Source organism: Conger conger, chromosome 5 (genome assembly GCF_963514075.1).
Source record: "Conger conger chromosome 5, fConCon1.1, whole genome shotgun sequence".
Lineage (NCBI taxonomy): Eukaryota > Metazoa > Chordata > Actinopteri > Anguilliformes > Congridae > Conger > Conger conger.
Genome location: NC_083764.1, coordinates 19,534,109 through 19,560,569, shown reverse-complemented (window position 1 = coordinate 19,560,569; position 26,461 = coordinate 19,534,109). Strand labels below are relative to the sequence as shown.

Below are 26,461 nucleotides of genomic sequence, written 5' to 3'. Positions count from 1 at the left end.
GTGAAAAAGAATTCAGTTGGAGGAAATGAGGTCACACCTTCTGTGAGAGGCATAATCTCCGGTCACATGACCACTTCCATCACACCCTGGTTTTGGACATCTGTCACCAAAAAAAAAAAAAAAAAAGCCAAAAGAGAGTGAGTGAGTGACTGTGTGTTTGGAATTTTTGGCTACCAATTGTTGTATTATTTGTCAAATTTTCTCCTAATAAGAAAAGAAAAATATGCTGATGAAAGACTTCAGGAATTTACATGCAGTATGTTTTATATTTGGCACATACTGTAGTTTGTAAAAAGGTCATTCAAAATACCTTAATAAACATCTCATGAAATTGTCTGCAACGTATACATGTAATGTATGTGATGTTGTCCCTGACATAGCTATTCATCATGTCCTGAACCCCATATTTTACAATGGACATCTCTCACAAAATGATTCCTGATTAGTTAATACTACATAACTTATACATACACTCACCAAGCACATTATTAGGTATTCATTAAACTTATTTTTTAGACTTCTACTGCTATAGCCTATCCACTGAGAGTTATGATGCGTTGTGTGTGCAGAGATGCTTTTCTGCATACCACTGTTGTGGTTATTCACCTTCCTGTCAGCCTTGACCAGTCTGCCCATTCTCTCTCATTAAGAAGGTGCTTCTGTCTGCAGAACTGCTGCTCATTGGATTTTTTTTGTTGTTTTTTGCACCATTCTTTGCAAACTCTAGAGACTAGTGTGCGTGAAAATCCCAGGAGATTAGCAGTTTCTGAGATACTCAGACCACCCTGTCTGCCACCAACATTCATTCCACAGTCAAAGACATTTTTTTCCCCATTCTGATGGTTGATGTGAACATTAACTGAACCTCCTGACCCGTATCTACATGGTCATATGCATTGCACTGCTGCCACACAATTGGCTGATTAGATAATCGCATGAATAAGCAGGTGTAATAAAGTAAAAATGTTCCTAATAAAGTGCTTGGTGAGTGTATGTTACGTTGATAATAGATAAGGTGATTGATTATTTTAATGCCAAATCATTATTTCTGCGTCACTTCAGTTTGTTCTTAAGCTACTGTAATTAAAAATAGTGTGATAATATTTTATTTTGACGGGGCACCGCTAACATTGCAGAGCACAAACGAGATAGAGGGGCACACAAGCAGAGGGTCGTACGTCTAAGGAGAAGGTGGCTGGGTAGTATGCAGCAGCCAGCAGGGAGCAGGTGAAAAGCCACAGCCCCCGCAAAGCAGAAAGATGGATAAATAAAAAAGGAGGAAAGTGGGATCACGGCTCCTCCGTTTCGAGCTTACGTTATCAGCTCCTTCTTTGCCTCCTTGCACGGGGCGAATTTGGGCTTGGGGCTGGGGACAGTGACCTCCCCGGGATACTGCCGCTCCTCCAGAATGTCTTGGAAGGGGTCCAAGTCGTCAGGCTGCAGGAGAGACAGAAGGAGGCGGGGAATGAGAGAGGTGAAAATGGCCTTTGTTGGTGTCGCCCTCGACAGCTGAGGTGCTCAGCGGTGTCGCCAATCCCTGCGCCGAACTCGATTTAAACGCAGTGGTGTTGCTCCCGGCAAAGATAGGTTACTTCACATTTTTATGTTTTCTTGAAGAATTGGCACAGGCTACATTCTTTCTTTAAGACAATGGACGATATTTCTCAGCACGGACAGTTCCTTCAAAATCCACTAGATGTCTCTCTTGTGAAATGAAAGGTTCTCAGTGGAACTTCGTGCTCAGCCAATGAACATCCTCATTTTCTGCATGCAGTTATGCCCGTTAAGAGAGATTCTGTTTAAGAATATTCACTAAGGTGCCTTGTGGTAAGATGTGATAAACTGCCCACAGCCTGCCTCCGCATTACAAGCTAAATGACATTTCAACAATGAAGCATTTTAAATAGACCTCGCTTCACTTTATGATGCATTTGAACGCTTCTTAAAGACAGCTATTTCGAGTTGGCCATAACCATGAACATGGTAATAAAACCTGGTTTGTTTGTGCCTCAACCTTTAAAGAATACGACCAGAGTACTTGTCTTGTGTTTTGCTCGGAGGTACAGTATCAGAGTGAAATTAAACGCGGAAGTACCTCCTTGAGGTCGTCGTCGTCGACGCGCTTGATTTTGGTGTAGTCGACAGGCAGGTCCCAGCAGTCGGCCTCGCTGAGCTGGTAGCACCTGCTGTTCATGAGAGCCTGGCGCTGGGGTGACATGGGCTCCAGGGGCGTGAGGACTGCACAGCTGCCCTCGTGGCTGTCACGTGGCCTGCTCATGCTCAGGTCCAGCGTCCCGTTCTCATTCACCTCTGCGTCGGGGCCCTGAGAGAGAGAGAGAGAGAGAGAGAGAGAGTGATGGAGGGAGAGGGAGAGAGTGGTAGAGAATGAGAGAGGTCAGGGAGAGGGAGAGAGAGAGAAAGAGAAGGTAGATGGAGAGAGAGATTTGATTAAATTAAAAGAGAGGAGATAGAGAGAGGGGAATGAGAGAGTGCGTGAGCCAGAGGGGAGAGAGAACGAGAGAGGGAAAAGAAGAGAGATGGCGATAGGAGAGAGAAGAGATAGAGAGAGGAGACAGAGAGAAGCAGTGGGAGAAAGAGAGAGAAAGAGATTGCACATTAACTCATGCACTTCTGCTTCCTGATTCCTGCTTCCGTCTGAATGACTCCCAGCTTCACTCAACCCTAGAGCCAGTTTCAGCCTCTCTGAGCCCCTTCCCTCTCCACTGCTGTGAACGTGTGTGTGTGTGCGTGTGAATGTGTGTGTGCGCGTGTGAATGTGTGTGTGTGTGTGTGTGTGTGCGAATGTGCCTCTGCATGTATGAGAAGGTGAAACTCTCTCAAATCAAAAACACGGAGGAAATATCGGACACTGCCTGGCCCGGTACGTCCGAGCCGGATGAATCCAGGGACACTTTTCCGCCGTGCAGCATGTAGCGTACGCACGGCGGGGGCTAACGCGCAGGTACGCGGGCGTCGGAGCCGGCAGGCGCGGCGTCTCCCTCCGCCGTGATGCGGCGTCGCAGGAGCGGCCTCCACTGCAGCACGGCTCCGTCTGCACAAAGCCGCCTCGCTGTCCTTAAAACGAGGTCACTCTCTCCTCTCCGCAGTGGGGAGGGGAGAGCGGGCGAGAGAGCCGAGCCTGGAATCATCATCGATCCACCCACCCCCCCCCACCCCCCCACCTCACAGCCCCCGCCCGACAACCTCCTCCCCCAAGGGGCTCTGCTGTCTTTATTCCTGGGGCTGCCTGCTGCTCCTGCTCCTTCTCTCTCTCCCTCTCTCTCTCCCTCTCTCTCTCCCTCTCCCCCTCCCCAACTCTTGTTCCCCCCCCCGGGATCTCTGTGCCTGTGTCTTCTCCCGCACCCTTGGGGAAACGTCGGCCACTCTCCTTCCCCGCTCGCTTCGCGTCAACAGGGAGAGAGGGGAGAGGATTCTGCTGCAGTACACATGATTTAATCATTCAGCAGCTCACCGGCAGAGATTTACCTGGAAGTACTGGCTAATGTTAGTTCTTGGAGAAGACGTATTATAGGGAGGTATCTGCTAAAAAAATGGCTCTGCACCTAACATTATTTGTTGTGACCTTATTAAGAATAGAACAGAAAAAACTTGAAATTTGAAACTTGTTTAATATATACCTGTTTACATGCTGTGCGTATGCAAGAGTATATGGGCCGACATGGTGGTGGCCGTTAACTACCCTGAATGTGTAATATGTTCTTGTTACTCTTATACAATGGCTATAGCTAAAATGCATGGACAAAATGAAAATGTTACTTTTACAAAGCAAAAACAAGTATGTACACACCTGCCATTTAAAGGCATACTATGCAGGATTTATTTTCTTACTTCCCTGTGTTTACAATCAAAAACAACAAAGCTCCGGTTCTCCTGCCTACACCCCCAAGATGATGAAGCTCACCCACCTACAGTATAAAAGAACTGGGTAGTTTATCCTGGCTAGCTGTTGGGATGGCAAAAGAATAAACATAAAAATATTGCTGCAATGGGGTTACTACAACATTGCTACAATATTGTTACATACCCTTATAAAACCTTACAGCAGTGTTGTTAAGAGTAGGAATGCTATCTCGCTGAGATAGCTGTCAACTCTGCCTTCTGCTAGCCAAAATGTCTCCTCTGTAAAGTTACAGGTGATTTCTGGAGAAGGGGTGTTCAAAATGGCCAAACAAACATAATTTACCCATCCTACTTTTCAGTCATATAATCATCAATGTTGAATTCAAGCCTGTCGTTGCAAAAAAAAAAAGAATTTACTTCTGCCTTAAGAAGATGTTTAAGTTCATAGATCTGACATATTGACAGGTTTTCCTGAGGAAATGTTCCTTTTCTGACACTTCTCACTCATTTTAATCTCCTTTATTTTTGCAGGACTAGCCCGCACCAGGCTGTGGGGTCATTTCTCTGAAAGAAATGAAGCTTGCAGTGTTCACTCCCAACCTCCCCCCATCCCAGCTCAGCCCCCACCCCAACTCCCCTCCCCCCCTCCCCACAGAGATTCCTCTCACCAGGCTCTGGAGCCCACGATCCCGCCATTATAATTGAATAGATCCCAATCCGGCTGGTGTGGATATGGATTTGTGCACAGCACCGTGCTGGCTGCAGGCCCTAAGGGTTTGGGGCTTAAGTGATGGCTCCGCCCCATGGAGGAGAGAACGTGATAAATCGGCTCACGTGGCTTGTGCTGCAAAACCGGTCCACGTGCACCATATCTAGGGTGACCTGACTTCCCATTTTTTCCCTGGGACAGCCCTGTGTTTCAGTCCCTTTTTACCGTCCCAACTTATTCTGAGAAAAATTTGATTTGTCCCATATTTCAGTTGTATCATATTCCGATGGGTTTTCTGCAATTGCTATTACTGTATGGTATCGCATTATGTATAAGAAATATCCCATTACTTCCTCTGTTTCTATTAAGGTAACTAGGTATTACTGACTCCAATAATGTGAAAACCACCCAGTGAAGAGGGAAAATGTTGTAAAATGTAAGAACATATTGACGTAATGCTATAAGACATGCCATGCTATAAGACCAACCCTGCATTCCATAGTCTGAGCTTGCTGTAGAGGGTAAAAGCAAAACACCCATTGAGCTTCCACATGCATCTCAGACATACAGTAAATGGTGGTGATTACATGTGTCTTCTTAGGTCAGGAATATACTACTGCACTAAGATATAAATATTGTATTGTTTATAGGATTTTTTTACCCCCACGTATACAGTGGGCTCCAGAATTATTGGTACTCTTGATAAAAATGAAGAAAAATGAAGAAGGATGTATTCTCATGTTTCAATGTTTTTTATTCAGTAATCAATTTTTTTATTGAAAATAATAGGAGTCAAAATTATTGGTACCCCTAACAATTATTTTAAATTAAATTAAAAGTAAAATTTGCAATGCTATTTTAGTTAATTTAGTTAATCTCAGTCTAACTATATTCTGCCATTCCATGACTTCATGTTTCACTAGAGTATAAAAATGAGGTAACAATGATTGCAAAATCTCATCCATTAACATGGGAAAAGCCAAAGTACTGTCAATTCAGAAGAAACAGATAGTAATTTACTTCAAGTTCGTGGGTACATGAAATACATAAATGGTTAAATATACCACAAAGTACTATAGGGGCAATAATATAAACATGTAAAACACATGGCAAGGTTGCAAACATGCCAGGAATGGGATGCAAGTGCTTGTTGTCTCCACGGATAGTGAGGAAGATGGTGAGGGAGAACCCAAGGATTAAAGCTTAAGAATTGTAGAGATTGCTTGCATCTTCGGGTCATCAACTCTCAAAAAGAGCCATAAAATGGCACCTCCATACCAACAAAGTCTTTGGAAGGGTGGCATGAGGAAAGCCCTTACTGAGTACAATAAAGAAAACCAAGCATCAGGAGTTTGCCAAACCTCATTGGAATTATGACTATGAGAGTGCTATCGTCAGATGAGACCAAAATTGAACGTTGTGGCCGTACACACCATTCACATGTTTGGCAGCAAAAGAGAAATGCATACAAGGAGAAATACCTGTGGAGGTGGGTCACTGATGTTTAGGAGATGTCAAAAATCCCTTGGAATGTGTTCTCTAACTGTATACAAATTAAGATGTATGGATATCATCTTTGCCAGGGGTGTTTGCAAGTATTAAACTAGGAGTGCCAATAATTGTGAAACCTGGTTTTTGGGGAAATACATTTCTTATTTGGTTGAATCCATTGAATCATTAACCCTTTCCACTTTGCCCCCCTAGAAGGCAATTTCCACCTATTTTATACTAGTCTGATAGAATTGTCAATATCTCAAAAACTATTTACTGCACATACATGATTGAAGACTTAAATTAAAGAAGAGGCTTGCACTATTCACAAATATGAGACAGAATATATTTATGTTGGAGCATGTACATACAGTGTACTCCAAAAATACAAAATAAATCACAAAACACCTTATGTTTTTATAGTTTAGCACTGAGTTCCTGAAAAATATGATAATTAGATTTTTGGCTAAGCTTACCCTTTAACATCTCAGTTCTTTCCCTGAACAGGATTGCCAAATGGCTGCGCCTTCATTTGTCCTTACATTCTGCCATTTTTAAGCCTTTCTTTAATGGCAGCGGCAGAGAATGAAGCTGAAGGGGTTATTTTCTTCTCTTCTCTTTCCTGGCCTTTTGCATTCAGGGGAGAGCCATCTGCACACACTGTCTAAGAGGTACACACGTAGGCAGGGCGCTCCAGAGGTCTTGCAAGCAGAACCCACTCCCTCCCTCCCATTGTTTGACAGGAGGTGGCCTATTAACACCCTTCATCTGGCACCTGTTTCATTATATGCTAATTTCCATTTATTTTTTTGCATGCAACTTTGCATAGAGCATTTAGGACATAAAGTTTGCTCATAATTATTCACGAGCTGTACACTGCAGTGTAAAAAATACCCCAGCAAAATCCAGCGGAAGGTAAGCCCGCAGCTAAGATTTGTAGTCGGCTCTTTCGCTGAAACCCTGCATTCTCTCGGATTCCACTGTCACCGGACATGACGGGACACGTATGCCTGTCATGGCCGACCCCACGGCAGAAGCACTGAAATCCATAGGCTCAGGCGGCAGGGCAGATCAGAAGCAGCAATCAAACTGCGCAAAGATGCAGTGACAGATAATGAGCCCGTCTCCTTCAAACAGCAGGACAGGTGTACGTCTCGCACTGCCCCACTCTCCCTTAGACCCCGCTCACCCACACACCGCATCATCAGCTTTTCGGCCAATCAGAAAACACTGTCTTTTGCCTGTTACTGTTCTGCTACAGAGAGATGCGGGCTGTGTCTCAAACTGAAAAAAATGGAGGCATCATTTGAAGGAATGAAGGCATCAAGGCAAATCTAATTCTAAAGTTAGTAGAAAATGATGCCTACTAGGGTGCCTTCATTTCGATGATTCTGAAGGCACTATCCTGATACATCTCTGGGTAGGATATCCCATAATTCTGTGCTGACATTTTAGAAATTAACTGCCAAAATGGAAGACAGCCAGAGGGGCAAGTTCATGTTCAATGTTAGTGATATTATTTAGCACTTTTCAGTTACAATTTGGACGCTAAATGACTCAGAGGTTGTTCCAAATGTATTTGACTTGAGTAGGTTTTTTCTAGGTTTTTTTGTTGAAATATTTAGATATTTAGATATGAATGTTTCATCTTTATAGTCTAGCTAACTTACAGCAGATAACTGAGAGCAGGTCGAGATGTGTTAGCCTAATCTAAATTGTTATATTATGTTTAATTAAACAAATGAAAAAATGTATTATGTTTGGCTAAACATGCAAATTAAAAGCTAAGTAAAAATGTCCATGGTGTCCATTTTCATTAACCATGCATGAACAGGTAAGCTGAGGATAGTGGCTGAGTGGGTTGCTTGACGGATGCAGACGAAAAGGTTGGACACAACACACGTTAAAGCTCACGGTGTATTAGTTGCCTTGGAAGCCTCATTCAATTCAGGTTCATGTTCAGGCACCTCCTAAAACATTGCATTTGAAGTACAGTGACTAATCAGGAGGTAGGGCAGCAGGCAGCTGCTTTCCGTTTGAGACACAGCCAATGTTCTGAGAACACAAAGGATTTTCTTCCTGTGGATGTCTGCGGTCCGAGGTGGGATTTGAACTCCGGCCTCTCACTTGTCCAAAGAGTTCTTAGACAAACATGTTAGCAGTCGGCTAAAGGCAAAATTAGCTAAGGGCTACGACGTTACTTTGAATTTGAGGGTCGCTAACCTGCTACTAGGCCTCGCTACACTTCACCGCGCTTTTACTAGCGAACCAGCAGAGCTAACCCCGGTACTCTACACACCCTGCCCCAGGAAAGCGTCAGGAAAGAGGGCAGGAGGCCTTACCGGTGAGCAGAGGCCCGGCGGCTTGCCGACCAGGCTCTGGGGCATCTCGCGGCAGCGCGTGGACAGGTTGAGGATGGCGGTGGCAGCCATGTGGGCGGCCTCCATGTCGTGGGTGTAGTCGAAGCTGCTGCGGCTGCAGGTGCTGCTGGCGCTGCTCAGGCTGCTGCTGCTGGGGGCGTAGCTGCTGGTGCTGCTGCTGGCCGGGCTGGACGTCTTACAGTAGCGCTTAACTGTGGTGGCACGGAAACACACGCAGACACGCAGACACGCACACACGCACGCACACCCACACGCACACACACACCGAAACACGCACGCACGCACACAGACACGCACATGCACGTACACAAACACCCGCACGTACCCACGCGCACACACACATGCGTGTATGCATGCACACATGCAGACATATACGTATGCACGTACACACACGTACATGTACACGGACACATGCACACATGCACCATACATATATACACACACACACACACACACACACACACTCACACATGCATGCACATGCACACGCGCATGCACACACACACACACATACACATTCAAACATATGGACACACACACATACACGCGCACACACACACACCAAGAGATATCAATGCAGACTACTTCCACCAAGATGGTATCCAAGGCACTAATGCACACAAAAATAATAATGGATTGGTTCAAGAATAGGAAGGTTGACGTAAAAATAGATAGATGGACAGTCGAGTATAAAGGAACTACGACAGACATTAGCAGGCTGACAGAGAGAGTAGCAAAGAACATAAAACATACAGACAGATTGTAGCAGTATTCGGCAGTCTCTGTAAATGATTAGTTTGTAAATAATTTCCGGATAAGTGCTCTCCATGAAACGAATAAACACAGAATGTGCACGTCCACAGAGAATGACACATTTTAGACGCAGGAAGAGAGACAGAAAAAGAGAGACAGACGGAGACGGAGACAGAGCAATGGAGATATCCATGCGACTCTCATTAAGCCAGGTGAACGGATGGATGGCAAGTGCGGAGTAGTGTGAGTGTGATTTTGGGGCGAGAGGGGGAGAGAGAGGAGCCGTGTGACAAAGAATCTCAGCTTCAAAGGAGGAGCTGGGAGACTGCACACCGCACAGAATTTCAAGCCTGCACTAAAATCCCCACACAAATTCCCGAGGAAAATGGAGCTAGGGAGCTTGCGTTTCGTTTTTTCAAGTCAATTGGCTGCTGGTGGAGGTGGCGAGGAAGGGGAATCGCCCTGGGACTTTAACTAATCCGGTTTGGCGGGGAGTACAGGAGAGCCCGTTTGTTTCGTACCGTCATATCCCTTGGGAGAAGTGTCACGTCCCTGGACCCTGGGCGCGATGGCTCGCTTCCCGTAGACCTGGTGGTGGCTGTCGTAACTGCTGTTGTAGTCGAAGGTGGTCTTGGAATACTTCTCCAGCTCCTTAGCCAGGTTGGACCGCGGGGTACTGGTGGGAACGTTGTTTTTGTAACCATACTGTGGGATCTCCAGTTGTTTCACAAAGCACATGGGCCTGGAACACAACCACCACCGACTTGAGAGTGGTCTGACTAACGCAATCCTAAACCCAACCACCGGGGGCGCTCTTCTACAGAACGTACGTATATATAACGCTGATCATAAAATAATTTGGAATTTAGCTGACGCTTTTATCCAAAGCGACTTATAGTTGATTAGACTAAGCAGGGGACAATCCCCCCCGGAGCAAAGCAGGGTTAAGGGCTTTGCTCATGGGCCCTACAGCTGGGCAGATCTTATCGTGGCTACAATGGGGCTTGAACCTTAGCCGCTAGGCTACAGGCTGCCCCAGGCGCTCCCTTTCTATTGGTGAGTATGAAAGGATTGCAAAGTGTGTCATTTTACACAAAATATGTGGATGCTCAGCTGAAAAAAACAGCTCAAGCTAGGTTTTGAAACTAATGGTAGCTGGTTGACCAATTCAGACCGGCTCCATATTCGACATGGTTTGACCAGCTCAAGCTATGCTTTGAAACAGCTGGTAGCTGGTAATTTCAAGCTGGTTATAGCTGGATTTTACACCAGGGTGATTTATTAAAGTAGTGCTTCATCGTCAAGGTCACAGTAGTAGAAGTCAGAATGTTTACCAGTAGCATAATGAGGATTCATAGAAAAAATGAAGAATAGGCTGATGAGCCAGCAGACGGAGAGGAAGCCCCGTACCTCAGCACACGGTCTGAAGCCTGGTTGGATTTGGGCCCATCGCTGGTCTGGTGCTTCTCCTGGATCTTGGCCATCTTCTCTGCAGCAGCAATGGGACACCCAGAGAGGCTGGAACAGAATTAGCACAGACCAGAGGGGAGGTTGGAGGAACACAGTGTGTATTACTCTGTTAAACCCTCCAGCACCTACAGTATATCTGTCTCTGCCGCCCACTATACAGCAAAATGATCAGCATTTAATCATTTTATGGCTAGAGTGTATCTGATGAAGTTTTACCCACAGACGCTATGTAAGACTTCAATTAACACTGACCATTTTAATCATTGCACTCAATGTGCACACTGCACTCGAGACTCGTGAAATTTAACAACCTCTCACACCAAGATCTGATAAACTTGCGTATTTGAAGGAGGATGGTTGCTTCCCCGTAATAAATTATGTTCACGTAATAGTAGAACTAGGGTGATATAAAGTTGGAGTTGGGACCCAATTTTGCCTCCCTCTAAACTCACTCCATCCCCAGAATGAAACACCATACACCCTTCCTTTCATGATGAAACGTGAGCCCCAACCCACCCTCACAACTCAACCTCAACAAAACTCAAAGTCAAATGCTGTAGGATTTGCCAGCCAAAGAAATCTCATACATTGCCAACCTTGATATCCATGTGTACACATGTATACAGATACTGTACATTCATTCATTAATTCATTCATGTCACAGGGTAAGCTAACCTCTAGTTATCCAGGGTGAATGTGGTGCTTGTGTCCAAGTAAATTACATTTTGAGTCAAGAAACATTTTTTACCGTTTCAAATTCACATTGGTTCAAAACACTGAGAAGTCATTTGTTTTGAATGGGAGTCATGCTTGTCGAATGATGTTTTTATTTAGATGGTTTTTAATTAGAATGCAAGGCGCTTACAGATACGAACGGGGGAGTTTCTGGCTGGTTGGCTTCAGGGAATACTGTCAGAGAGACAGCACCACAGACCTCTCTGCCAGAGAAAGAGGCTGAGTAGCTCTACAGAGATGAACAACATCAGGCAACTCACCCCTTATCTTCTTCTCACTCAGTCTCCCCCTCTCTCTTTATCCCCCCTTTCCCTCTCCTACTCTTCTCTCTCCTTCTCAAATGCATTAGTCTCCATATCCCTCTTTCTGTATCTCCCTCTCTGTCACAGTTTACTCTCACTATCATTTTCCATTCTCTCTCTCTCTCTCTGTCTTTCACTCTCTGTCTATCTCGAACGCATACACTATACAGCTGGGCTTTCCGCGAGCTCTTCTCACACAAAGAGCATATGAAAAATGAATCGGCTCTGCCCAGAATGCACACACACTTGAAAGAGCCACAGAGTCTCGTACGGCACGACAAGCTGACAGAGGGACTGCTGTCAGTAAGATGTGTTTCCATGACAACTGCCTTAGAAAAAAGTGAAACATATGTATTTTTGTTTGTTCTCCCTCCCCACCGCATTTTTCCCTCATCTTGTCACTCCTGACAACCATACAGTGTGCATAGATCCCACCGGGGGTGTTCTATATATCATGGCCTGCAGCGGCTGTGGGTGGAGAGGTGTGTATGTGTGTGCATGTGTTTATGTGTGCCTGTGTATGTATGTATGTATGTATGTATGTATGCATGACTATTTGTCTGTTCTGTACATGTACATGCATATATTTATGTGTGGGTCTGTGTGTGAGCATGTGCACATGTGCATGTATGTGTATATGTTTGTGTGTGCGTGTCTGTGTGCGTGAGCGTGTGTGTGCATGTCTGTGTGTATGCATGTGTGCGAGTGTGTGTGTGTACGTGTATTTGTGTGTGCGAATGTGTGTGTGCGAGACAGTACGTGCGCATGTGTAGATGAGTGTGTGTGTTTGTGTGTGCCAGCATGTGTGTTTCAGCGCGTGTGCGTGCATGTGCAAGTGGGTTTGTGCGAGTGTGTGTGTACATCTCTGTGTGTGTGCATGGTTGTGTATGAGCGTGTGTACATCTGCATGTGCGTGTGAATGAGCGTGTGCGTTTGTGCGAGTGTGTGTACATCTGTGCATGCGTGCGTATGGGCGTGTGTGTTTGTGCGCATGTGTGTACATCTGCATGTGCGTGCGTATGAGCGTGTGTGTATGTGCGAGTGTGTGTACATCTGTGCGTGCGTGCGTGCGTATGAGCGTGTGTGTTTGTGCGAGTGTGTGTACATCTGTGTGTGTGTGTGTATGAGCGTGTCTGTTTGTGCGAGTGTGTGTACATCTGTGCGTGCGTATGAGCGTGTGTGTATGTGCGAGTGTGTGTACATCTGTGTGTGTGTTTGTGCATGTGTGTGCATATGTTCGGTAGTTTTCCAGGCATCTCCTGCCCATGTGTGCCATGCGGAGGAAAGCGCTCCGGCAGACTTTCCCAGATCTGCCGCTCCCCACACCTTCACTGCAGTGCCAGGGGAGTGCTGATAGCTGGCACTTAGCCTGGTGTCACACAGCATCTGCTGCACTGAGACACGCATGCAGAGACAGCCCCCGCGCTCTTCATAAAGGTTCGCTCAGCTTTTTTAATGCGCTGTCCCCGCCCAGGGACTGTGGATGGAAATTAGCCTCCGTGCTAATGCTAACGTTGGTGAAATATACTGGATGAGTTCACACCCGAATGGACAATTTTACGCTGGTGAAATATATACCGGATGAGCTAACATCCGACACACTCTTTGTGTCGAAATGATAAATAAATAAATATTAAATCAGGTTTAAAGAACAGGGCGAACAGGAGTTTGGCAATGCGGGAGCAGTTAGGGTCCCACTAGCCCTGCAGTCTTCAGTCCTCTACTGTGACTGTCACCTACACTTTGAACAGTTTCTCTCAAAAGAAGCATTCCTTTGTTGAGTATTCAATTCAATTCCATGACAAATATCCATATAAGATATATACCTTCAACTAAAAGAATGTTGCTTCATTAAATACAATAACATCACACAAATCCAAACTGACTGTGGTACATAGCTCTAGCATTCTAGCAATCATTTTTCATCTAATTGTAATTTAAAAATTACAGTTCGTAATATCCCTTTTTCCATGTTACAGTAGTCATACCCATTGTCATTCCATTAATGACAAACAAAATTGCTTTGGACTGAACTACATGTCTATGCTTTACTGAGCTTGTCTGGTGTACTGGAACCTCTGAAATACTCAAAAAAAGTTAAAACCCCCGCATTCTGGTCCTCTTGGTTGGCTCAATTGCACAAGGCAAGATCAATCGGGCTCAGAAAAGTATTTCAATCCCAAACAATTACATCAATTAGGCTTTTACAAATGTTACTACTTTGAGTAGTACACAAACTATCCACATTCATACAATAACAGGTGTAGTTACCTCTATGAATTGTACGGGAATTTGTCATATAATTAAATTATGTTCATCTAAAGCCTTATTTTTCAAGCGTACTTTAAGATTTGCCTGTCCCTGCTTTTAAAAAATAACAACATGTTTGCTGAACAGCAATGGACAAATCCCCCAACTCCCTCCCCCCCTGAATTACAAAATACAAAATGGCGTGCCAGGCGAGGTGCAGGAGAGGGGCCCCATAGACCGAGCAGCACTCACCTTCGGTGGGAGTTCCTGTTGCTATTGACATGGCCACGTCCCGTGCAGCCAGGCGTAGGACACTTTAGAACATTTTCATACATTGCAAGGACTTGACAGACAAAAGAGGCGAGAGACAGGGAAGGTTAGGAGGCCCTAGAGCCAAGTTATCAGTTCCATCTCCATTAGTTTGTGAACACCGGGACGGCTGGCATTTTCAGAAGTACGCTCATGCAGAGGACAGCAGGCCATGCAGGGGCTCATGCCAATGTTCAGTGGGGGGGGGGGGGGGGGGGGGGATAGGGGGGCGACGGGTGACGCAGCCAACGGTCAGCGGTTTATCACAACCCAGCGGATATCACTTAATCATGCTGGGTTCGTGTTATTACCAGGATGCAGAGTGTGAAGGGGCACTTTCGGCAGGCAAGCTCACTTCTCCGAGCTGCATCAGAGGTGGAGTCACAACCCCTAGTACATTCTATTAAAGCGAAAACTCTGCCCACATACAGTACATTTACACAGGATGTTCTGCTCAGGCTGGTAATTTTCGGTTTGGCCCCATTTTGTTTCAGCGCTGAAAATTTTGTTTGCACTTTTTGCGAGGAGTTTATTTTGTCCACCCCCCTTCGCTCAACCCTCTTCCAGTCTCCCGATCTTAATCTAGCTGCATCTTCTGGGAATCAAGGTTCATTTTACATGGTTTTTAACATGTAAAAACTGGCTGCAAAATTAAAGCCTACGTTCAAATTAAGGCTAGAAGTAACATTACAATAATCTATTGTAGTTCAATAATTTATTATACTTGGTACATTCTGGGAGCTTCTGGGTGGCTCATGCCGCTAAGGCTCAGTGTATGGATGGGCCCCACCGTGTGATATTGAATTAGGCGATGGCAGTGCTCAAAGGGACTGGTAGGACTGCAGGGGAATACGCAGATGCCCTAAGCATTACACAGAGAGGTGAGGGTTCCATCCACCCAGGATGCACCAGCAACACTCCCTGATTGGTCAGGCACCCTCAAGTTTGCCTGGTGAGCCCAGCTTTTGGAATGAAGTGTGATTCATATCACCATGCTTTGGAGGAGAACACACATTTGTTGTGCACACGTCACTGAATTGACAATGGATGTTGCAGCATGACAATTGTTGGGCGTACTTTATTTTGGGGAGAAAAATGGGAATACATTTCAAAGTCATGAAGATTCTGTTAAAATTTTAAAAGTCTCCCGTTCCCAAAAAGGATTTTGGAGGTTTATTGTACACGTTTTCCCTCTATTTCAGAGGAAACTAGCAAGTGAGAAATCCTGTGGGTAACACCTCTTCCCTGCCTTAGATTGAGTCATTACAGAGCCTTATACGGTAACACTTTACGATAAGGTAACATTAATTGACATGAACTAATGTAGTTGTTAACTACCTAACTACTGAAATGTTAAGCTGTTCAGCTTTGTTTCTTAATTGTCTCTAAATGCAATGTTTATAGATTCTTTCCACCTATCCTCATAATATATATGTTTGCGATATTTATTGCTTGCCCAAAATGACAATCTTAAAATTCAGCTCAATCAGAAGGAAAACTACAGTATCTCCTCTCAATGCAGTTGTTACTGCCATGGCATACAAAATCATAGGCTAATTAGGTTAATGGGGATTTTTCTGGCAAAACATTTTTTAGATGGTCTTTTCAGCAGTTACTTAAAAGTATAATTCTACATTACCCGAAAATTCATTAAAAATACTTCACGTCAGAATAATAAGTGGAAAATAATTTTCCCATCATTTTACGTGATGCACTGTGAATTGCAAATCAAACCGTGCTCTTCAAGGTGCATCTCCTCCAGAAGGATCGCTTTTGGGTGCATTTAAAGTCATTTTTCCAGACAGAAAAAGTGGCCCGCTGCACATTAAGAAGCCTCAATAACTGTGCAATTACACTGCAATTACGCCGTAATTACACCGAGTGTTATTACAAATGCACTAAGTGTAGTGTCGAGTGGGCTGTTGTGTTCTTGCTGCTCTCTACTTGACCAAGGCAGGAACAGGTGTTAAACGTACCCAACACAGTGAGAGCCACAGACTCGAACAGGGGAATGAAGCTGCGACAGAGACTCAGAGCCAGAAAAAGATGAACTCCAAGCAGACATGCAGAAAGAGCTCACACAGGAACAAGGGCTACCTTCAAAAGTGGGCCATGCAGGTGAACGTACGGATAAGGGCATTCCGCGGAAAAGTCAAAGAAGGTCAGGAGCAAGGATACACCGGGAGTACGTCACACACTCAGTATGAGAAGGAAAGTTTTGTCACCTAAAGCGATCACAATACTTCCGTTGTGCTTACTTTCAGGGGGCACCCTGTCTTTGTGGGGACAGCCGGACAGGCTCCGGTGGTGGGGGTACAGGCCGGTCACGTGCCCCGATCCATCGCAGCCGGGGGTAGGGCACTTGCTCTCCTTCTTCTCGCTCCGCGAAGAATCTGTGAACCCAGAGCATCACGCGTTTTATTACAAAAATATTGTAATACAATTTTTTTTACACGCGTCGCCCAAATTACTAGCTTTTTATCAAAAAAATGTGAAAGTCTGTGAAAAACATCTCATTTTAGAGCCTAAGGAACAGTAAGTGAAAGTTTGACACCTGTATGGGAAAGTTCCACCAGAATCACTCACAAAGAAATCAGATAAAAACATTTCTAAATGGTTGTATATTTTCTTACATTTTATACAGTTATAGAGGGTCAAAATAACACTGCATAACACATTTTCATGCCAAGTTGGTACGGGACGTCGCATAGCGTTTTTACTGCATGTTTACTATTTAACCAAATTAGAAAATTAGAAAAATAATACAGTATCTGTATAACAAAAAATGGTTAACTGGTTTCTAAGAGATGTCACACACTGAATGGAGTCAAATTGACCCCAAACATAAAAGCAGGGTTAAAATGAGAAATGGTTCTCAACTGGCCTTACCTGATAAGATAAAGGTTAAAAACATGAATAAATAAAGGTATGTGAGCTTGAAATAGGAGAAGCCAAAGGTATACGTATAAGCAGATAAATGTCTTGTCGCTGTGATTGCCGTGCATGATTAAACATTCTCATTTAAATCGTTTAGGTGATCCTTATTTAAAGATCCAGTCCAGTGAAGGGCGTATGCTGTCTACTGCAGGAAAAAGCCAGTGTAGGCACAGTACCATACTTTCACGCACGTCTTCCATGTAAATATTCATCAGTGGGCGATAATGTAGGAGGGAATTCAGAAGTATGATGTTAAAACCCTGGAAGATAAAGGTCACATTATAAGATGGATGATGGTGCATTATTTATGGTAAAAACTAACCGGTGGTGATATTAGCTTTGAGACTGCATTCAACTACGATGCTGAAAACTCCTAAATAGACTCCTAAATAGTTTCTTTCTGGTAGTTTAAAAGAAAGGGAAAAAACATCTAAATCACCATAGCAACACAAACTTGCTGTTATAGGGAATTCTAAATTTTTCCTGCAGCAACACTGGTTGGAGTTACAACTTATAGCAATATGTTTTCACAAACCACCAGAAGGCATAATGAACTGCAAGAATGGGTATAAGAATTTATAGTAGTTAAAAGGCCATCTATCCAAAGTGACTAGTTACTTTATTTGTAAAGGTAAAAAAAAATGATGTGCCTACCCAGCAATACAATGTGATGTAATGTCACATGACTTTCTGTGTCAGTCTCCCTAAGTCGAAAATGTACAGTATGCTTAAAACATTTTTGCATGCAGTGTAATATAGGTCAAATGGATACCTATCTTCAAACACTATTTAAAATACATTATTTAAATGTATGAATAATGTGTTATTTATTATGGCACATACCGTATATTCGTATGTATTGTTCAATTGGATAATAATAATCAAATGGAGTCATGTTTTCTACTGTTTCTGCAATGAAGAAGTGCTGGTTTCAGCAAGATATACTATAAGCTATTTTTTCTAAATTTACTGAACTGGAAATTCACTGAAACGCTTTCCTTGAAGGAGAGAAGCTGAAGAAGAACCGCCCAAATGTGTGGTTCCCCGCCTTTACATAGCTTGTGCTCACTTTAAAAAATGAATTATAATTAAAGATAATATTAGCCTTAAGGTTGGTCCTTTGATTTTTGAGTGTGCTTGCACTGAATTAATTAATTTTGGGATTTTTGTCCTGGGTTTCACGAGCTCGATGAATTTGCATTCACATTGACGTACAAGCTTTCTCAAGACAAAATGGACTATTTTAAATGGACAATTTTTAATTCTAAAATAGGATGCCGAGTCCACATGAAACAGGCATATCAAACAGTCCAGAATTAGTGGCATGCATGTGACTGCGCACAGCTGTACAGATGATTTCACAGTCAACAGAAACACACTGCCCTATGACAATTTCCTTTTACGATGCATGACTAGACTTTCGCTGAGTCAATAATATGGCCAGCCCCAAGAAGCAATACAGTCTCAGAAGAAAAGGGTCCTTTAGCTTGTCTTCACAAAGGAGCTCTTTTCAGTTCTTTATGGAACCCTCCATCATAGGTGTAAAGGGTGAAAGCTCCCAGACACAGAACCGAGTCATGTTCACCTCAGGGACTAAGGGCAGGGACACCCAGTCAAGTGAAATGGAACACAAGATAGAGCAACAGATATTTTCTCCGCAAAAAATTCCATATATGCATAAAACTACCTATAATGCTTTTAAAACTTATGTCCTGCCTGCATTGAATCCCGGTTATCAGAGTCTTCTCTTTTCTATTTTCAAATTTAATTTCCGTTAATTTCAGTTTTAAATCCACTGTGTTTTTTTATTTCATTTTCTATGCATATTACATTTATGGATAATTTACTTTTAGCTTTAGTTTCAGGGCAAGATTCAATTAAAGTTTTGTAAGAATCGAGCAGCGTTGCCTTAAGAGAGAGAGAGGAAGCATCAGCCGCTGTCATTTTTACAAAACAGGCTACATACGGAATTTTAATTTGATCAAATTAGTAACTTTTGTTAATGAGTAAATAAACTGCCATGTTTTACAGTTCACAGACCACCAATGGCAACACTAAAGTCAAATGCTTCCAACAAAAGTAGCTAATGGTTACCATTTATCTAACAAAAAAAACATATGGTAACTTAAGAACAGAGACGCAAATTAAGTATACTGTCGATAATGGACGCAAATAAATTCCAGGTTAATTTTGTCTCTGGGCTGCAACTACCTAGAAACATAACAGACAGGACAAAAGCCACTTACCTTTTTTCATCTTTTGTATAAAAAATAAAAATATGATTTGTCTTAGAGGCAAAAGCTCCAGTTCTATTTTTTCATTATGCGTTCCTCCTGAGACCAGTAACGACTGACCACCATGTTAGTAACAGTCAAACTGGTTTATTTGGCTCTGGTCAAACAGACCTAGAATGAACTACAGGGGCCCCTGAGTATCAAGAACATAACAATATTCTGAATACAGTATATCCTCACACCTTTTTTTAGTTTTTCCATGGCTAGTTTTTCATTTTTAGCTTCATTTTTTTTTCCAGCAATAACCTTCTTACTTAGGAACTACCTTCCCACCACTATGAGCGGATAAATCATTATTCCTCTTATGGATATGGATTCCTATACTGTGCTTTCTCACACAGTCGCTCCTGGAAGATAAGCGAGATGTTATCCCGATGCCCTTGCAGCGCATCGATCATTATTAGAAATTAGATTGAAGCATTAGCCGCTCTTGTGCCACATGCAGCGCATGCCGGTGACTCACACGTGTGAGATCATTGCCGTGGCAATTTATCTTCTCGCAAGTTGGCAATAGAAATATTTATATATCGCTGATTTCATTTTACGTAATATCGGTTTTTCATTCTCGCGGATGATGCAGTGGTGGTACTTCACACTGCACTTATTTTTCTCATCTGCGGTAAAAAGCGGGTGCTTTATCTCTGACTGCATTTGATTTATTCACACTTAATGAAGGCAGGGGGCGATTCAGATTAGGGGGCATTTGAAATGCTACACAACCGAGGTGGCTACGGGAGAAACCGCGGTAATACGAAACTATGTATAAAAGATGGGAATAGGCAAGTGCCAGAGGCTGCTCCTCTCAGTCAAACATAATGATTTAATTTGACTGTTAGAGGGAAATGCGCATTGAAGGTGTTTTCATGGTTAGCGATTTCCAAACTATCTCTCCATGGTTAAGTCCCAGTGACCGTGCTGATGTCTTAGTAGCCCCTCCTGGGTTTAAAAATAGGCGGTTGAGAGCGGCCGTGACCTGAATCCCAAGGATGGGATTTTGCTGTCCTAACAGGCCCTGCAGATTTCCATTAGTTATGCCTGAGAAGCCCAGCTTCTGATGTTGACGTGCTGGCCTATTTCAACAACATAAGCCTCTGCTGCCACTGCCGAGATGTGAATTATTCAAATTGGCCGAAAAAAGCCTGTCCCGGGGTCATGGAGAGGTTTTCCAAACGCCACGATCGGCCTAATGTCTATTTCATCTCTGCGCCGCGCACAGCAGAACGCGGGTGAAATGGAGGCGTTCTCTCTTTCTCTCTCTGTCTCCCTCACTGTCCATCTATACGAAGAGGTGGACTACAGGTACAGGTAAAAAAATTTAAAATGAAAATGGTCCATTTGTTTAGCTACTGTATTGAATTTTCGGAAGAACAGGACATTCCATTGTGCCAGTTACAGAACAATGATCAAAACAAATTGATAAATAAATACATCATTTGTGTGTGCCTCTGTGCTTGTTGAGTGTGCATGTGCATGCAAAGGATTTGCAGCCGAGTACTAAATATCACTTTCAGATTTGGATAATTTGTCCAATTACGTTTGGTCTGGGGGGACTATGAATAAAAATGGCTGGAATTCCTACACAGATTACGCAATATGGATGTCATGCCCTCAAATAAAGCTGACAGGTCAGCACTTTATCCTCACAGTCAGTTTAATTTCAAATCCACTGTGCTGATGTCCAGTCTCTGTATTTTTGCATGAAACTGTATAAACTGTATATACCACATACAGTGTGCACGTGTGTGGAGAGGCCTGAGGTGTATGTGTGTGCTGTGTGTGTGTGGGTGTGTGTGTGCTGTGTGTATGTGTGTGCTCGCACATCTACGCGTGTGTGCGCATGTGTGTGCGCGTGTGTCTGAGTGTGTGCGTATGTGAGAGTGTGCCTACCTTTCGGGTAGTACGGCCTCTTGGCTCCATCGTGGTGGCTCCGCGCTTTCCGCTCTTCCGCCGCGCAGCTCTGCCGGGGACTGTGCTCCCTCCGGAGGCCCTGCTCCACCCCCATCCTGTCCCGCATCACCTTGGCCCTCTCCGACTCCAGGGCGATGGCCTTCTCCAGCAGGGTCAGGTTGCCTTTGGCCATGTCGAAAGCCTCGTCCGAGCGGTCGGAGGTCACGGAGGCCGTGTCCTCATCCCCGTCGTGGCCCCCTCCTTCCTGGCCATGGCCCATGCCGTAGCCCTTGGAGTCGGGGCTGAGCTGCTCCTCCAGCCTCATGAGGTTGACCATGTCGGAGTAGTTCCTCTCCAGGCCGCTCCGCCCGTCCTCCTGGAGCTCCTGCTGGCAGCTGACGTAGACGGGGTGGTGGTGGTGGTGGTGGTGGTGGTGCGGCAGGTCGGACAGGTGGTGGTGGGGGTGCGGGTGGGCGTGCGGGGTGGCGTAGGGATGTCCGCCCCGCTCCGCCGGCTGGGTCTCGCTGAGCTTGCGCGCCAGATCGTAGCACTGGCTCCTCAGGCACTCCAGGCTGCTGAGGCAGACCTCCTCCTCCGTCTCCACCGCCCTCCCATTGCTGGCCGAACCCCCGACGCCGTCCGAGATGCCCCCTCCGCCTCCGGCCTCCGCCTCGTAGCCCCGGCCGTCCAGGTCGTCCGCCATCAGGGCGCCGTGACCCTGTGCCAGGAGCTTGAGGGAGTCCACCGTCTCACGCACCACATCGCTGTCCACATCCAGGCTCAGCTCGCCCTTCCTCTGGCCCTTCTCGTTCTCCTCGTCGTCGTCGTCGTCTTCATCGTCGTCTTCGCCCGCGCTGTTGGAGGAGTTGCTGTTCATCTCCGACTCGGTCATGGCCTGGTAGGCTGCGTCCTCAGCTATCTTGCCCAGGTTCAGCAGGGACTTGGCCACCAGCTCGTCGTAGTTCTCATACTCCTCGCTGTTGTTGTCCTTGTCTAGCACCGGACCGGTTTTGGAGTAGCCGCCGTTCATCTGATTGTTCTCTGTTGAGGAAGGCGGAGAACACCCATCATTTCTGTACTGCGTTTCTTTCTCGCATCTGTGGAAAAAGCGGGTGCTTTATCTCTGACTGCGTTTGATTTATTCACACTTAATGAAGGCAGGAGGTGATTCAGATTAGGGGGCATTTGAAATGCTACACAACCGAGGTGGCTATGCTAGAAACCGAGGCTAATATGAAACTATGTATAAAAGATAGGAATAGGCAAGTGTAGCAAGGAAGAGAGTGAAACATAATGATTTCATTTGACTGTTAGCGATTTCCAAACTTTGCCGTATCTGCCATTCATCTGATTGTTGAGGAAGGAGAACACCCATCATTTCAGTACTTCATTATGCCAGAAAACCATTCTGTGATCAATGTGGGATATCAATATCAACCCCATCAATGGTGGGGTCTTCCTACACTGTGTTTTTGCAAGGCTAATAAATAGTTTGCCTTCAGTGTGTAGCGTGCTGTATCTACCTCATATAGAAAGCCTAAGTCTCTCAGAGGATCGGAAAAAAACACGCAGAGTGAAGAGAAATTAATGAGATTGGCACTGCAATGATATTATTGAGACACAGAAAGGCCTCAAATGAGCTGAACTTCATGGACAGTTTATTTCCCCTATGATATCTGTACCCATGTGTATCTGAATGAGAAATGAAATGTCAAGACTCTCCAAGTCACAATATCTAGCCCATGATAGGACTTGCAATAAAAAAAAGGTGCTCATCACCGTAAAAAAAGACAGCAATTATTATTGTAGAGACCCAACAAATTTTTTAAGGGGCAAGTTTATTGGACCATGAAATATAAACAGTGCCATGATTTTAATAGTTCATCAACAAAGAGGAACATAGTTGAGCCATTACATGCTTTTGACAGAATGTGAATTGCATACAATATATGAACTAACAGCATCAGAACATTTACTGGATACACACACATGCATACATGCACACACACACACACACACACACAAACTTACGAGTAGCCTATTTATTAGAATCAGCTGCTATGCAGATCATATCCATAAATCATTAGCTAAATTAAATGGATGCCTCGGTCTTATCATTAATGTCTATTTCCAGACACTGATATAAAGATAGAACTGAACATTTCCAGCACTATATTGATCACTGTGAATAATGAGCAGCTGGTGAATGTCCCTTCCTACTGTACAATATGCTAACCAGCTAGCAGGTTACGTATTATTTCGGAATCCCAAAACATTTTGTACTCATTAGTTTATACAGTGGTATGACACACTGTTTTAAAGTATTCAGATAAGAGTTGTGATCTGTCATTTGCTAACAATCAAGAGAACTAGCTAGCAACAGCTCCCTGTGACATATCTCTCCCCTAGAGACTCTATGGAAAACAATACTTTCCAACAGCATCAAATTTTCATCCATGCCTAGCTTTACTGGAACATACAGTTCGTACCTATTAGCAAGCTAGTTACATTTCATAAAACTCAGATTGCAAGTAAGATAGTTTAAGAGGCTCATTACTACCCATTTATTTAATAGAATCCAGATAGCTATCTTGCACCTGTCACTTGGTTGACTTTTTTACAGTATATACAGTTGTTATCTTGCAAATTCACATGCATTGTATTTGGCCAAAATGAAAAAAACATTGCAAATGTCGCTAGAAGTCATTTTACATCAATATTTATTTACAGTGACACAGGATTCTAATCTGTCAAGCATACTATTGGCTGTTCCAGTTCAGTACTTCCAGGTCAAAGTACTATCATGTAGCTATTTCAGATCAGTCACCAAACCTGTCAAACCTTTCACACGCTAACTGTGTGCGTGCACACACACACACACACATAGACAGACAGACACGTACACATTCATTTAATTCAAGATTTAAGGGGCTTTGATTTCAAGGAAGGGAGAGATAAAAACAGAAATCTTAGAAACTACTGATGTGTAATCTTCAACTTTAATTTAATAGATCAATTGAGTTTTGTTTCCCAAACATGGATGACTTTGTGTTCATAATGTAATAGATAAAGACATATAAAAATATGAAAAGTTCAATAAAAAGGGAAAATGGGCAATTAAAACCATTAATAATCCAAATTTTCCAAATAAATTTCAAAAGGCACCATTCATCTGAAAAAACCAAAGAGCAAATGACCCCTGTGCATGAATGACCTTACTATGAAAATATGGGCAGTCAGGAATGATCATACACATTGAGCACTAAGCAATAAAATTCAGCTTATGTGAATCAAAATCAAATCAATAATACACATTGAGCTATCATCAGTTAAGGAAAGCCAAGGATAAATAAATATGAAGTGCAATTCAGCTCCAAGCTCCAAAAAAAGGAAGCTAGCATTCCTGGACACAATCAAGCAAGAACACAAATGCAGCACATTGCAACCCTGAAGCTGGTAATAGTTTTCAAAGGATAAGGGGCGAAGATGAACACTTCTGACACTTCCAGTGCAATAGCAATGCGCGGTAAAGTTGAAGTGAATAAAGGCGATAGCTACGTCCTCAATTGCTCTTAAAGGCTCTGTCAGAAATGATCAAGAAAATGTGGTCCATAGACAAAGAAATGGAAAAGAAGAAAGCCTTGTCCTCTCTACTGTACTGTGAGTGTGAGAGGTGACCAGTCAACAAATACATCAGCACCACTTCAGCCATCCAGATCAACCATTCACAGCAGATAAGTGCTTATAATACTCTATCATAATACTGTGGTAGGAGTATTCATATGTAAACAGTCTGTGTTTATTCAAAGAAATACTGTATTCACACCTAAATATATATGTTTTAACATAATGCTGTATGTGTCTCTACGGTGAATCTGGGGGTTAACAACATAACTTAAGAATTACATAAGAATTCAGAGGAAATTCTGAGAGATCCGACATTTAAAATCAGCTAACAATGTTTGACAAGGTTTGTGCTAATGTGATACAGTCATTCATTTTGCATGAAAGAGAAAAGCATGGAAACCAACACTATGGAACGTATGCAAAACGATTTCTTCCCTCTTCCTGTTTCGCCATTCTCATCTGGTGTGGAGTGCATTGTAATACCACTTGTCACTGTTACTAGTGTTGAACCAAACAGTGTCTCTTTAAAATCAATCTCATCTGCCTTACGTTCAAAGCACCAGCTTCATCTGTGGTAATACACTTGTGAGGCTTTCAAGTGGAAGCACAGTGGCACTGTGATAAGTCAAAGCTGGTGGGGGTACACTGTGCTGTATTTCATAGAGGGTGTGTGTGTCTGCACTGTGCTGTATTTCAGAGACGGTGTGTGCGTGTGCACTGTGATATATTTCAGAGATGGTGTGTGTGTGTCGTGGGGGTAGCATTATTGTCTGCAGCCTTAATTCTAAATTCTAATGCTGCGGCTATTGTAAGGCAGATGCAAGTCATAATTTATTTAAATAAGCATAATATGGCAGGAATAATGTGTCTCAGTTGGAGAGTATCTAGAGGAAAATGCATTATTGCCTGCAGCTAACACCGTCTCTACCTTCGGGACCACAACAGTTTTGCCGAATCAGCGATCGTTTGAAGAAGCCATTGTCTTTACTGGCCTTCCCACAGGTGAAGCCAGGATGCTTCATGTCTGATACCGAGGTGACATTGAAGGTCACAAGGAAATTATTCCAGAACCACCTCAGGCTCCTCCAACTATCTTTAGAAGTGGCTCCTGTTTCAGGGGGATTGTTTTCTGTCTCATACTCAATGCTCAGCGCCATCAAAAATTCCTGGGTACGCTCAGCCGTCTTCACCACAGCTCCGAACGAAACGAAAAAAATAAATAAATCCATAAACAGGTGGATAAAACAAATCGCATAGGGCGCACTGTCAAAATGATGCTAAGAATGATAAAACGATAAAAACAGAGCAAACAACATTTTCCCTGGAGAAACTGTAATTCAGTGCTGTTTGTTTGCCTCATCTTATCATTGGCAACAATGTTACTGTACTGTCTCAAACAGAGCGCACTTTTTCTCGCGGGTGACAAAAAAGTATTCTTTTGTGGCTCATGCTTAC

At 43.7% G+C, this 26,461-nt stretch overlaps 1 protein-coding gene across 5 annotated transcripts in view; it reads right to left on the bottom strand.

The window, feature by feature from the left end:
* myt1la (myelin transcription factor 1-like, a) overlaps window positions 1–26,461 on the bottom strand; it is a 79,845-nt gene that overhangs the window by 13,015 nt on the left and 40,369 nt on the right. For 4 of the 5 annotated variants that reach the window (XM_061242132.1, XM_061242127.1, XM_061242129.1 and 1 more), the window contains 8 exons: window positions 21,380–22,420; window positions 16,520–16,654; window positions 14,205–14,295; window positions 10,606–10,713; window positions 9,717–9,937; window positions 8,404–8,633; window positions 2,096–2,323; window positions 1,316–1,437 (listed from right to left, as the gene is read on the bottom strand). In XM_061242132.1, the coding sequence (XP_061098116.1) occupies window positions 1,316–1,437; window positions 2,096–2,323; window positions 8,404–8,633; window positions 9,717–9,937; window positions 10,606–10,713; window positions 14,205–14,295; window positions 16,520–16,654; window positions 21,380–22,420 (2,176 nt within the window). The remainder of the gene's footprint in view (window positions 1–1,315; window positions 1,438–2,095; window positions 2,324–8,403; window positions 8,634–9,716; window positions 9,938–10,605; window positions 10,714–14,204; window positions 14,296–16,519; window positions 16,655–21,379; window positions 22,421–26,461) is intronic. The other variant, XM_061242130.1, reaches the window with a different exon arrangement.